This window comes from Fulmarus glacialis, unplaced genomic scaffold (assembly GCF_000690835.1).
Source record: "Fulmarus glacialis isolate BGI_N327 unplaced genomic scaffold, ASM69083v1 scaffold39033, whole genome shotgun sequence".
Lineage (NCBI taxonomy): Eukaryota > Metazoa > Chordata > Aves > Procellariiformes > Procellariidae > Fulmarus > Fulmarus glacialis.
In genome coordinates this window covers 8,916-21,854 of record NW_009201764.1, presented here as the reverse complement: position 1 = coordinate 21,854, position 12,939 = coordinate 8,916, and the positions used below count along the sequence as shown (strand labels likewise).

Sequence of the window (12,939 nt, the reverse complement as noted above, 5' to 3'; positions counted from 1 at the left end):
GGGGGTGTGGGGGTAAAGAGTGTCCACCTTCATGCCCAGTCTCCACCTCCTCCAAACTCCCTTTTTCCTCTGCCAGTGAGCCAATGGGGATCCCCCACCTCCCCAGCTACTACTGCTGGACTTCCCCAGCTGCCCTTCCCTCCTGATGCCATGTGAGCTCAGGGAGGAGGAGCTGCTGGTCATCCTCGGTATGGTGACACCAGCCTTGGTAGGACTAGTGCTGCTTTGCGGTTGCACTTCTCACCTCACCCTGCTCCTGCCATGCTCCTACCCGTGTCCTACAACCCTGCAAGGAAGCCCACCAGCACCTGGAGCAGGCCTTTCAAGTGGTCCATGAATTTGGCCATTTTGGCGTGTCCCAATGCAGGACGGATGGAGCTAGCACAGCCCTGTTAAATGGCATATGTGTGTGCCTCTCAGGGAGAAAGAGAGAATTTAAGTGGTGTGAGAGAGAAGAAGTAGGGGGAAAAAAGAGGAGCAGCCTGGGGTGGGCTGTGCTATGGGCAGCAGTCTGTGCAGGCAATAGGCTGGAGGTGAGTCCTGAAGGGGAGTTTGGAGCAAGAGAGATGGTCAAACCAAACCAGGGAGTTTTTCACACCCAGAAAGGCAGCGTGGGAGATAATGGCACATGTAAGGCAAAAGGTGACAGGACTCTGAGTCTAAACCAGCCCTCTTCCTGCTTCCTCCTGCTCTGGTCCAGGACGAGGTCCCCTCTGCTCCTCACCCTCCTGCTGGAGTCAGAGTCTCCCTTGGCTGTTAGCTCTTAGCTGTTCTGTTCTCAGAGGTGTCACCTTGTTAGGCTGTCTTCAGCTTTAGCCCCTGCTTCTGTAAAGGGCTGTCATGCCTTTTAATGCCCTCACCTCTAAGCTGCTTTTCTCACTTCACTCCCTCGTAGCAGTTTCTCAGAGCTTGCTCCCCTTCTCCATGTCTTATTCTCCTTGCAGCTTTGCTTCACCAGCTCAGTTCTTGCTCTCTGCCCTATCATAGTCACTTGCACGTGACCAGCCCCACTTGCTTGTCTAATCTACATACACCTTTTAGCCTGCTTTGCTAAGGAAAATAAGCAAATACAAGCAAGTTGCCCATGTGTATATGAGTGTCTGCCCAAAGCTGGTCCCCCTGTACAGGCATGTCAAGGCATCAAAGTGATGTACCACCTAGTTTATTGAAATCAGTAGCCAAATAAAGAAAGAGGACCCTCTGAGGGAGATGATCATCCATATCGAAGACTCCTCAAAAGACTGCAACAGAAGCCGCCAGGCTCTGCCCATCCTTTTCTGTTCATGTGATGAGTTATCTTCTCTGCTGTGTCATACAGACTGGCCTCCGCCTCCATCTGGACCGTTTACTTGGGTAAATACTTGCAAAATGCCACCAGCCACACAGAGGTGTCCTTCAAGGTGATCCGCCTCTTCCTTCACCCTTATTACGAGGAGGACAGCCACGATTATGATGTGGCCCTGCTCCAGCTGGACCACCCTGTGATCATCTCGCCCTTAATCCAGCCCATCTGCTTGCCTGCTCCTTCTCACCTCTTTGAGCCTGGCCTTCATTGCTGGATCACTGGCTGGGGAGCCCTCAAGGAAGGCGGTAGGTGCAAGGTCTTTGCTGGTGGCCTATTGTAGCAGAGCCAAAGTGGAAACACAGGTTCAGATGTGGGGTGGGCAGAATAGACTTCTGTTCACCCCAAATCATTATGCCTCCTTCACCCCCTTTGATTTTGGGTCACAGGTTGGCCAAAGTTACTTACTGAGTGCCTTAAAACCTCATTCGGAGAGGCAGGCATGAGAGTCCAGTAAGCTATATGGGGACAGCATACGTTCCTTCATCCAAAGACTGGAGTAGCCCTTCAGGAATTAGCGGTCTGACCAGGGGCTATTCAGCCATGGTCACAGCATGGAACAGCCCCAGTCCCAAAGCCCAACCCCATGCCTACACAGATATGTGGGCTCCTGTTGAGTCCTTCCCCAGGAACAGAGCCTGACCAGAGAGAGTAGAGATGAAGAACTGCTCTTCATCAAACCAGGACTGGGTCTCCTGGGGACACCTGTCTGCGTCCCCTGCAGCAATATTTTCCCCATGCCAAAGACCTTAGGACCTGGGTCCCCCCAGCAACACCTGCACTAGTAAATTCAATGGGAGCAACGCAGGGTCTGAGCGCTGTCCCCTGAGGATCACACTTTGTAATTGTCAACATGTGCCCCGGTACCATTTTGGCCGCATAGCGCCTGCACACTGCTGGGGGACAACATGGACCAAGACATGTTCCCATGGGGAGGTATAGATCCATCCATTCTGTTTTGTGAGGAAGAGTTTAGCTGTATGGGCATGACTCCTCATGTTCCCTCCCCATAGCGCCAACAAACAGGTCCAGGCTGTTCTCTAGTAGTGCATGGCACAGGAATATAGATGTGCTCAATCAGGTCAACTTAGTGCCTTCACTCACACACTTGCTCCAGTTGCTTCCTAAATGGAAACACTCAGACGTCTATCCAGAAGTGGACACTTCTGGTTTGCATACTTAGCCAGAAGAACTTAACATTGAGAAGCAAATCCAAAACTCCAACATCTCAGAGGTTTACCCAAACCAAAATCCTCCTTGTCCCAAAAGCTGAAGTGCACACAACATATCTCTGCAGGGGAATGTTACTCCTTCCATGCAGGTGAAGTGCTCTGCTGAAAGTCAGAGACTGCGATGCCAGTGGAGAGCAGAACAGTAATTCAGATGGCAGCTTCCAGCATGCAGTGAGATGGGCATGGGCTGGGGGATCATGGTAAGTGGTGGGAAGATCCACCATTGCTCACCTGCACTGCTTTTTGTGCTCTACCCCTCAGGGCACATCAGCAACGTTCTGCAGAAGGTGGACGTGCAGCTCATCCAGCAGGACATCTGCAGCGAGGCCTATCACTACATGATTTCTCCCAGGATGCTGTGTGCTGGGTACCACAAGGGCAAGAAAGATGCCTGCCAGGTGACAGAGTTGTGGGATCAGGGTTGACTACTGGAGGTGGGGTGTGTCCCGATCTCCCAAATGCACTCCATAGCCTGAAACAAAGGTGAAAAGACCATAAAATGCCTGACTCCCCCAACCCTTCCTCTGGTCTAAGTGGCCAACAACAGCTCTGAGGACCACTTCTTCCCAGCATCTTTGCCTTAGACAGGATCCAAATACATGTAAACTTCTCCTTTTCTCATTTCAGCCCATTCTCCACTCTTTACCTCCCACTTACAAGTCTACATCAGTCTTTCCCCCCTCAGCCTCATTAGCATCTGTCACACAAAGTAACCTGTCTGTTCCTTCATTACTAACAATCTCAAGGAATTCCTCTGTCTCCCATCCCTCCGGGTATCCAGTTAAATTCCACCAGCTTCCTTGCTCTCCATGTATTTGGAAATGCCACACGGAGCAGAAGGAAACAACAGAGCTGTCAGCTTCTTGGGAGCTGGCTAAGGGGGAGGAATTTGCATGACGAAGGAATGCACAATGGGTTGGATGTTTACACTGGAGACTGTTTTTGACATCTGCCTAAGGTACAAGGGATGTCCCAGGCATGAGTTGAGGGGATACAGGAATCTGCGTACAGAGGGACTCAAAGCTAGTGTAATCATCCAGCAGGAGAAGCTGGTGGATCACCATCACCCCATTATTCTTTCCCTTTCTCTAGGGTGATTCTGGAGGTCCGCTGGCCTGCAAGGAACCCAGTGGCAGATGGTTTCTGGCTGGTTTGGTCAGCTGGGGAATGGGATGCGCACGTCCAAACCACTACGGGGTATACACCAGGATCACTCAAGTGCTGAGCTGGCTGAACCAAACCATGAGCTGAGAAAAGTGCATCTCTGCCTTCTCCCCATCAGACCTACACTCACATGGCACTCATTCCTGATCTTGCTCACTTGCCTCTCAGAGAGAGTTTCTGTGTGGGATGTTGTCAGACCCAGGATGCTCTTCTGAGCAGGGTAAAAAAAGCCTGCACTGGGGATTGTACAGAAAAGCAAGCAGACCCTCTCCCCACTCAGTGCTTCCCAGGGAGCATCCCAAGGTGTTTTTAGGCCATCCATCCAAAAGAGTTGGCGGGGGTGGAGGGACGACACACGACACACAGCAACGGTCCCAAGTTGATGGTTTCTGAGAAAAGGAATAAGGGGAGTTGAACTTTCCATGAACCATGTGATTCAGCCAATTCTTATGCTGGAACATTTGCTGAAAGAAAATGTGACTGATGTAGTTAGAGATTCCAGTAACTGTGAAATCAATCTGCCTCCCTCTTCCTTCCTGCTGCTCATCCTTCTTCCCCCTTCCCCTCCCATCACTCCTCCTCTTCCATCTCCCTAATTGCTTCTTTTCTTAGCTGGTGTGTGCTGTTCAGCTCAGTCAGGCAACTCTTCATGTCTCACTGACTCCCAGGCACGAGTCCAACATCGCACCCCCAAGCGCGTGTCCTGCCTCCCTGCTGGCGCAGCACCCCGCCTCCGCTGCTGCACTTGGACTCCTTCAGGCAAAGGCCCCGGCCCCTCAGTAAAAACATTGGAGCAGCCTCCCATCCTCTTCCCTCAGTCCTTCTAAATAACCTTTAACAAGAGGGCGTCTCAACTGCTTCCGTCTCCCAACTCAGATAATCCAGGAGGTGAAGGAGAAGGCTTAAGGGCACAGTGCTTAAACAGTGACTGCTACAGGTTTGGTTTTTTTACTGAAGATATACATATATATATATGTGTGTGTGTATATACATATATAATGGACGACTCTCTGGAATTAGAAATAAAATTAATTTGAGGGGGTTTTTGGCTCTAGTTTGCCTTATTCTGTTAAAAACTATCTTGGTGTTTGTATCTTTTTGACCAAACTCCAATCCTGGCACTGGCAACTGGCAGAAGTTTCCACAGCCCTGCCCTCCCTCTCAGCTGTGTCCCAGGCGCAGCGGGGTCAATATGCTAGCTAGATAGGTGATCCTCGCTTATTGTTATGATTTAGGGGTGCAGGTACCAATAAGCAAACCTGCTCTGTAGCCTAGCTGCCTGCAGTGGGGATGCAGCACAGACCCAGTGGGAAGTACCTCCAGCCCCCAGAAGACAGGCGCAGCACAAGCAGCTTCTGGTGGCTCCGGGTGATGAATCCAAACTCCTCTTCTCCAGCTCCCACCCCCTTCTACCAGCACCAAATTTCTGCCACTTGAAATGAGAGGCGGCAAGGAGGAACACACTGTGAATTTTATTCAGAGTTACAACCTGGTGTCCTCAGACAGAACAGTGAGGCAAAGGCCCTGCTCCCCAAGGCAAGGATCTCCTTGTGCTAGCACACACGACATCAGGTGCCAGCACGTTCCCGGTAGCCGGGCAGCACGCCTGTCTCCTCCTCACCCTGCCGACACAGGGCTGCTTTGGGGGACAGGGAGGGAGGCACCAAGGAGCGTGATACCCAGCACAGGGACACCCCGTGAGCAGTGCAGGTGGCCCAGGAAAGGGCAGTGGCTCTGCATTTGCCTTCTGGCCACCAGCTGCCAGCCCAGACCAGCTGCCTGCAACAGCGAAAGGGTGAGGATTGGTCCTACAGCCGCTGCCACCACCTCGGGGCCCCAGTCGCATCCAGGGTGTTCAGGAAGGGACCGCAGGCTGCAGTGGCTGATCACTGATGTCTCCAGCAGGGGCCACTGTGACATTAAGGAAAGCCAGCCTGCTAGGCATGGGAAGGGGCTGTGGGCTCCAGCCCCTACAGCAGCCCAGGGGCTCCTTGGAGCATCTGTCCTCCTCCAGGGCTAAGGCTCAGGCCTCCGAGGTGAGTTTGTAAAAAAGAATGGCTGCGTGTGAAGAGTAAAGGGGGCTGAGCGGTGTCACTGTGGGGCAAGGGGCTGCTGTACACTGCAGTACAAAAATAAAGATATAAACAAGAAATGAAAAGGCTGGAGTGGAGTGTTGGGATCACATCCTCAGACCTCTGGCTTGTAACAGCTAGAGAAGGAGAGAGAAAGAGAGAAAGAAAATCAACGGCAGGAAAAAAAAGTGATTGAGCATGGAGAGGAGAGTGAGAAACAGGAAAAGGGAAATGACAGAGGAAATGAGAATAGAAGAAAAAGAAAAGCGATGAGGAGTGAGGGTAGGAGAACAGAGGAAAAGGAAGGAAAAGTCCGCGTGATTAACATACACTGACATTTAAGATAATAACACTCAGGTCCCACAGCCATGGACAAGGAGGCTCTCGAACAGAGGGAGAGAGAAATGTCAGCCAGCTAAGAAGTGACCTCCACCAGGAGAGTGGCACTGAGCACCTCCGGTTTAACAAAAGCCCCACAGTTTTCCAGTATCAGAGAGGAATACGCCTTCTAAAGCTTTCTGTACCCAGCCCCACAAACACAGGCCAGGCAGCCTCTCTGAGCAGGAGGCAGAGCCCAGAGGTTCATTTCGCACACTGTGAAGCATAGCTGCGAGAACATCTGGAGCAGGGACTGGCCGCTTCCGTTCTGCCTTCGCCACCTTCTCCCACTGAGCTCTTACCCTGGCAGAGGCAGTGAGGGAAAAGCCCAGGGAAGCGAGAGCAGGGAGGGGAAAATAACAGGCTGCCTTCTGCAAACTGCTCTCGGGCTGGCAGGCAAAGGAGCTGCGGATGGCAGTTTGGAGAAGCGATCTGGCATGCGTGTCAGGCAGACACGTGGCAGACTTCCCCCCCTTCCCCCTGCCACCCCTGCCTGCTTTGCATTCATTTCCACCCCTCTTCATTTTTCCCAGCTGCGCTCTCCTTTCTGCTGCCAGAGCCTCTGGTCCGGAGCAGTAGGGCCTGCTTGGCACGTAAAGGCACACATAGGATGAGAACTGGAAAAGCCACCTTAGGGATGAGTCAACCTCCCCTCCCTCCTTCCCCTCCCCAAGCTCTACAAACCAGGACCATACCCACAAGAGGGAAGTGAGTCAGTCATGCAGAGCTCAGGCTGGCAGGAGCTGAGAGTGCAGACAGGTAACGTACCTGCAGAGGAGGAAAAGTGAGGAGCAGAGAGAGACAGGGCCCCAGGCAGGGACCACTCTGAGCCCTGGGGGGCAAAGAGAGGAGAGGGAAGGATGCTGGAGGCTGGGGAGTGGGGCAGGGTGAGAGGTAGGTGACAGTGCTGGGATGGACACGGAGGGGAGCAAGAGGGAGGGTCCAGAGGAAGAAAGAGTTTAGTTCAATCCCAAATAGATGGACAGTCTGCAAATAAAAATATAATCGTAAATAAACCAAGCAGTTTAAAATACAAAGCAGCAGCCACGGTAACAGCTCTCCCCTGCCAGCTTTATCTCCAGAGAGACTCCTGCTCCTGGAGAGGACTGGCCCCACACCCCACACCTGCCCTAGTCCTTCCCCTGCTGCTAGCTGTGAGCTCTCACCAGAAAGGTGGACGGGTCTATGCTTGGGGAGTTATTTTTATCATTTTCCTCAAGGATTTGCTGCACCTTTCTCCTCTGCTTCTGCTTCTGCCTCTGCCTCCTCCTCCACCTCCTGCTCTTCCTCCTCCAGGTCCTCCTCTGTGCTCTGTGGCCCAGCATGCAGGACAAAGGGAAGAAAGAATGGAGATACTTGCAAGATGAGCCATGGCAGTTCTTTCTGACACACAAGGGAATAAAGCAATGGTCATGACACTGGAATAAAAAGGGACCTTTCCCCATGGCCAAGACAGCTCTGGGTCAGGGAGCAAAGAGACTTGTCTTCCTCTGGAGCATCACGTCAGGGCTATCTAACCCACTTATAAATGCTGTGATCCTACTGCCCAACAACTGCCATCAGTCACTAGTGCTCCTTCCTGTATCCTAGGTGTCTACGGTACGTCATGCACTGCCACATGTTTCTGTCCTTCCCTCAAAATGGGATCAGGTGATCTCCTGCTCCTTAGGCTGGGACTCAGCAAAAGGAAAGAGAACGCTGCAAAGTCTTCAGGAAAATTACACCCTAGAGGCAGAATGACACTCACAGCATGGTCATGAGGAGGCATGAGGGGGATTTAGAGTAGCATGAGAAGTGCCAGGGTCACTTGCTAAAGCCATTTGCCACATGCAGCCGGACACCGCCACTCTCAACAAGGGCACTCCTCCTTTTGGGCAATGGGTGTAATGCCATGGTACTGAACAGCAGGGCAAACCTCTGTATTTCACCACTGAGGTGCCCCACAATCACAGTGGAGAGAGGATAGAAAGAGGGAGCAAACAAGAGCGAAGGATCTCATAGGCAACAGGAGTAGGGCCACAGCAAAGTTGGTCTCACCTTGGCTTTGTGGCTGGGCTCAGAGCTCAGGCCATTGGGGGAATTGTACAGCTCTTTGGAGACCACGCACAGGAACTCTGTCTGATCCTCATTCCCGTAGTTATAGGATGAGCCAATGTTCACAAGCTAGAAAAGACAAGAGCAAGAATCACAAGCACATGTTACTGCAAACGTCCACTCCACCCGGGGAGCAAGGCAGGAAGCCCACCATGCAGCATGAAGTCCAGTCCATACCCCCAATAGAAATGCCTCATAACTAAGCTGACAAGGCAGCACAGAGAACCAGGAGAGGAGTCAGCCAGGACGCAAAACAGCTTAACCTCACACAGTATCCTCTAAACCTCTAGGGAAGGGGCAAGAGAGAGCCAGTTTGACAGCACCATCAATGACTGACCCAATATTCTCAGAGAGGGAAGGTGCATTGCCTGGGGACTGTATGGTATTCATGATCTTTTCGCCAAAAGACAACTCCTTCCTACCCCCCTCTACCTTCTTCATACCTGCTCAAAACGCCATCCATCCGACATAGTGGAAACCATCTGAGTGAGCTCCTCTTCCTGGCACTGTAGCACACGGTAGACATGCTTAGGAGGCACCTGACAGCAAAATTGCAGACCATGTTGACAACGATCAGATGCTAAAGGCTGTTGCCCTCCTGCAGAATCAAGTGGTGGTACCCCTCCTTGACCCCTCCCTCTGTCCTCTTCCCCATGTCCCAGGTTAAAAGGCAGTGGAAACCACAACCCAACTTTCTACAATGCTGTCATAGGGAGCAAGAACAACAGTATCTCTTCTGAAGAGGAGGGACTGAGCTGAGTGCTTCCTGCATTGTCCCCAGAAGATACCGGGCTCTTTCGATGGGGAGTTCGCATTTGTCGTTACAAAATCATTTATGCAAATGCCACAAAAGCTGATGGGGTTTTGCGAGTGCAAAGTGACTGTGTTGCTGGAGGCTTACAAGCTGAGGCAGACATGATGAAAAGCGAGATATCAGCCAACTCGCCCAGAAGACAGATTTTAAAAGGTTATTGGCCAAAACAAGGTGTGATTGTGCCACAGGATTGAGTCCTTGTGCCTCACTGTCTGCATGTAACTCATCCACAGACATCTCTTCACCTGTTCCCTCCAGGTTTCTCTACAGGTATCCCCATGCTCTTCACTGTGATTATACTCCCAGGACTCCCCACACCAGAGCCCTCCTCCCCACACCATCTTCGCTCTCCTCACAAACGTTCTTCCATATCCCACAGCAACCAGCTGCCTTCTTCCAAAAGCTAGACGAGCTGATTTGGTTTCAGGGGCTACATCCAGCATTACTTCTGGGGATGCAAAACAAGCCTGTGACTTGTTCATTGTAACTAAAATGGCGGTAGCCTGTCCCCTGCAAGATTTTGCTATGTGGACATTAGCACATAAACTCTAATTACATGCTTCCTTCCATTCCTTGCTGCTTCTCCCAAGTCTGCTCTCCCTCTAGACTCACCTGTCCCTTTCCAAATTCCCTCCCTTGCCCACCCCACTCTATATTTCCTTGCCATTTCTCTCCATACATGAGTTACTGTGTAGTCCTTTTCTTCCAGTCGATCCTTGATTATTCGGATTAAAGGACCAATATTATAGAACTCGGCTTCTTCTAGGACCCCTGAGAAAAAGACAGAAGGACCACAAAGACAGAAAGTTAACAGCCCGTCTTTGTTTTTTGGCCTGCAAAAGATCAATTCTGAGCTTCCCAAGGTCCATAGGGAGAAATGACACTGCATCCTCACTTTTTAACAGGTTTCTGTTGCCTGAAACTCTTACTGCAGAGAATTGAACCCTGGCTCTCTGTATTGCGTTTCTAATGCTCACCCCTATTTCCTTATGCTGCCTGCTAGTACAGAAACAGCCACTGTCAGTGAAGGCTTGTGGTGAGGACTACTAATACCTTTCCCAGATAACTGGCCAAGGAGAATACATGTAGGCTCCAGCCTCTCTCAATGACCAGTAGTTACCACTTTGTTCAGTCCCTCTTCTTAAGGCAGAGAACCACAACTTGTTCTGACCTTGTCACTAAAAGACCCTAAAAAATCCCACCTTTCCTCCAGGGCCAGCTGCACCCACCTTACAGTCCCATATGACTTCAGATGATCTTTGGCTCTTTCCCCTTTGCTTCACCTTAAAGCAGGTAAACAGAGAAGTGTTTTGGTTTTTTTCTGTATGGTATCTGCGTCCGTCACCCCTCCTGAGACTCACCTGTTTGCTAACAGGCCTTCAGGGAAAAGGAGGTGGGTTCCCAGAGGGTCGGTGAGGGAAAGGTGGCGAGGAGCCAACACTCACATGTCCCCAGGGCAGTACACAGACAATGCAGATGGGGAGATTGATCCTTCACTACCTGACACACTCAGACCTCTTCTGAGTCCCTCATTCAGCTGTGAATCATCTAATGGGTTAGTTTTATGCCAGCCTGAGTGTCTGCAGCAGGCAATGTTAAGCTATGAATGGGACTCCTGTTTATGCTTCAGATTTTATGTTAAAACCTGTGGATGAACTCTGTCTGACCTCAGGATTACAAGAAATGGCAAGTAGGAAACACCCCAGAATTGTGTTTATTACAATTCTGTACCACTGCTTAGATATATTTTTGGAATTATAATTCATAAGACAATTCTGAAGAAAACTTTCCTTGCATTAGGTAAAAATATGTAAGAAAGACAGGCAAGAAGACTAACGAACATGCAAAAACTGTGCTTGGCAAGGGCTAGACAGCACAGCCTGTCTTTGGAATTGGCTCCTTGTTAGACTCTAGCATCCAAAAAATAATAAGGCATTGGGGACTGCTGGCTGGTAACACCGTGATGTTACTGAGCTATCCTATTGGACCCCCTGTCAACCTCAAATGAGGGATTGGTTTGCCTGGCTTGCTCCACTGGAATTGCTGCAGTCCACAATCCATCAGAGCACTGGTAGCATACATTGCATATCACTGATGAATGGTGGTCTTTATTACAGTCACTAGAAGAGATGAGCTTGGTTTTGTTTGGTCTTCTGGGTTCTCATTCCTAATTAGAAACACTCAGTCATTAACAGAAAACTCAGTCACAGAGCCTGGTTAAAAGCGGATCAGGAACAAGTAAAAAATGGTTTATTGAGGCTGAGAGATCTTGCCTACTTCCGTCTTGGTGACACCTCTGCTGAACAAACAGTCGTGAAGCCACACCACCTGTAGGATGCCTTCCTCACCTACTCTGAACCCCTTTAGTATAGGAAACATCGGTATGCTTTCCAAAAGCTTCAGGGATAGCCCTCTCAAATCTCCCCCCCATCAACCTCCAGAAGGGGAATGAGAGACAAAAAGGTCAACAACAAGTCCTACTCTGTCCTGGCTACAGCAGCGATGTTAAGCAGGAAGTTTCTGAGCTCCAAGACTCACCCTCTTCAGCCATATCTTTATCCAGGACCAGCTTCCCATGACGGAGGAAATTCAGGATGGGTCCAAAGTAAGTGGGGTCCCGATCTATTAGATATGCACCAGTCTCATCCTAGCAACACAGATAGACCACGAGGAGAAAAGCCCCATGGAAACTTGTAACCAATCCTCAAATGCTCCAGACTATAAGAAAATACAAACCTAAGCAAAAATGTCCACTATTTCTAAGACTCCTTGGAAACCATGGGCCCCTGAGAGCCCCTAGCCAAGTCAGCCCAGCTTGGATTTTAGCTTCTGTATTGGTATGCTCAGCGTGCCCCCCTCAGCATGGACCAACCCAGCTGAGAAAGCCAAAAAAATAGGCGTCAGTCTCCTTCTGCAACTGTGCATACAGGCCTGGTGTGAGAGAGCAGAGAGACCCCTTATAGGGGACAAGGCTGAGTCAGGCAGATACAGCTGGGAGGCAGATCCAGGGGATGTGGGGTGATAGAGAGGCGGGAGAGTAAGGGCGGAGGGGAGATGGCCTCCCTTTTCCCCAGCTCGGGAAGACAGGTGCCAGGCTACAACACAGCAAAGTGGGATCTGGCAAGGGGAAATCCTTCCTGGGAGAGAGGAGAGAAAGAGCAGGCATTTTTCACTCAGCTACTCCTGCAGCTGTCGGGGTCTGGCTCCATCCCTGCATCCCTCCAGCCCTCCCCATGCTCGGTGGGGCACGGTGCGGGAGGCAACCCAGCTGCCTTACCCGGTCCGACTGCAGCTCCTCGCCCTGGCACAAGCGACACAGGAAAGATTTCTGCTCCCGACACAGGGTCTGCCTGGTGGTGAGGAAGACGGTGCCCCCCACATTGAGTCTCACCCACTTGGCCTGGGTGCCAGCGGGTGGCGAGATGTCCCAGGTGCAGCGTAGCCCTACGGCGCCCTGCATCTCCTCCCCGCCCTCCATCCTCATCCTCATCCTCACCTCCCCCCTCCCCCCGCGGCGTGCAGGGACTGCCGCAGGTGCTGCCTGCCGGAGAATGCCGGGATCTGTAGTTTATCTGCCTCTCCTGCCACAGCAGCCGTGTTTCCTGGGGGCCAGGGTCCTCCCTGTGACCGCCAAGGGAGTCCTGAGGGGAGGAAGGATGCTCTGTGCTGGAGGGTATCGCTGCGGCTATTAGGGGTGGGCAAAACCACAGCTCCACAGTGCTGATGCTCCCTGGCTTTTCCCCGTTCCCGTTTTCACTAAACCAAGGGCCAACCAGCACTTCGGAGGTGCAGGGTGTTATGCAAAAATCGTCGGCATTTATTTCCATAGACATCCTCTCTGGC

General features: G+C 51.3%; 2 protein-coding genes across 2 annotated transcripts in view; one reads left to right on the top strand and one right to left on the bottom strand.

The window, feature by feature from the left end:
- Positions 1–3,825, top strand: part of TMPRSS6 (transmembrane protease, serine 6) — an 18,150-nt gene extending 14,325 nt beyond the window's left edge. The window contains 3 exon segments of the mRNA XM_009574060.1: positions 1,319–1,590; positions 2,836–2,972; positions 3,667–3,825. Of these exon segments, the coding sequence (XP_009572355.1) occupies positions 1,319–1,590; positions 2,836–2,972; positions 3,667–3,825 (568 nt within the window).
- A 1,481-nt stretch (positions 3,826–5,306) lies between these two features.
- KCTD17 (potassium channel tetramerization domain containing 17) lies at positions 5,307–12,571 on the bottom strand. The gene is made up of 8 exons (XM_009574061.1): positions 12,374–12,571; positions 11,635–11,743; positions 9,776–9,867; positions 8,726–8,821; positions 8,226–8,351; positions 7,421–7,499; positions 5,932–5,947; positions 5,307–5,517 (listed from the first exon to the last, which is right to left on the bottom strand). The coding sequence occupies exons 1-8, from the start codon at positions 12,554–12,556 to the stop codon at positions 5,307–5,309; spliced, it is 912 nt and encodes a 303-aa protein (XP_009572356.1). The 5' UTR covers positions 12,557–12,571.
- Between the last annotated feature and the right edge of the window lie 368 nt (positions 12,572–12,939).

What these genes read in the sequence shown, in the direction of transcription:
- KCTD17 (XM_009574061.1), bottom strand. Translation starts at nt 12,556, where the DNA reads ATGCAGGGCGCCGTAGGGCTACGCTGCACCTGGGACATCTCGCCACCC. An exon ending in TAAAGATATGGCTGAAGAGG is followed by an intron (nt 9,868 to 11,634) that starts GTGAGTCTTGGA and finishes TCTTTTTCTCAG; the next exon opens with GGGTCCTAGAAGAAGCCGAG. An exon ending in AGCCCAGCCACAAAGCCAAG is followed by an intron (nt 7,500 to 8,225) that starts GTGAGACCAACT and finishes GCTGGGCCACAG; the next exon opens with AGCACAGAGGAGGACCTGGA.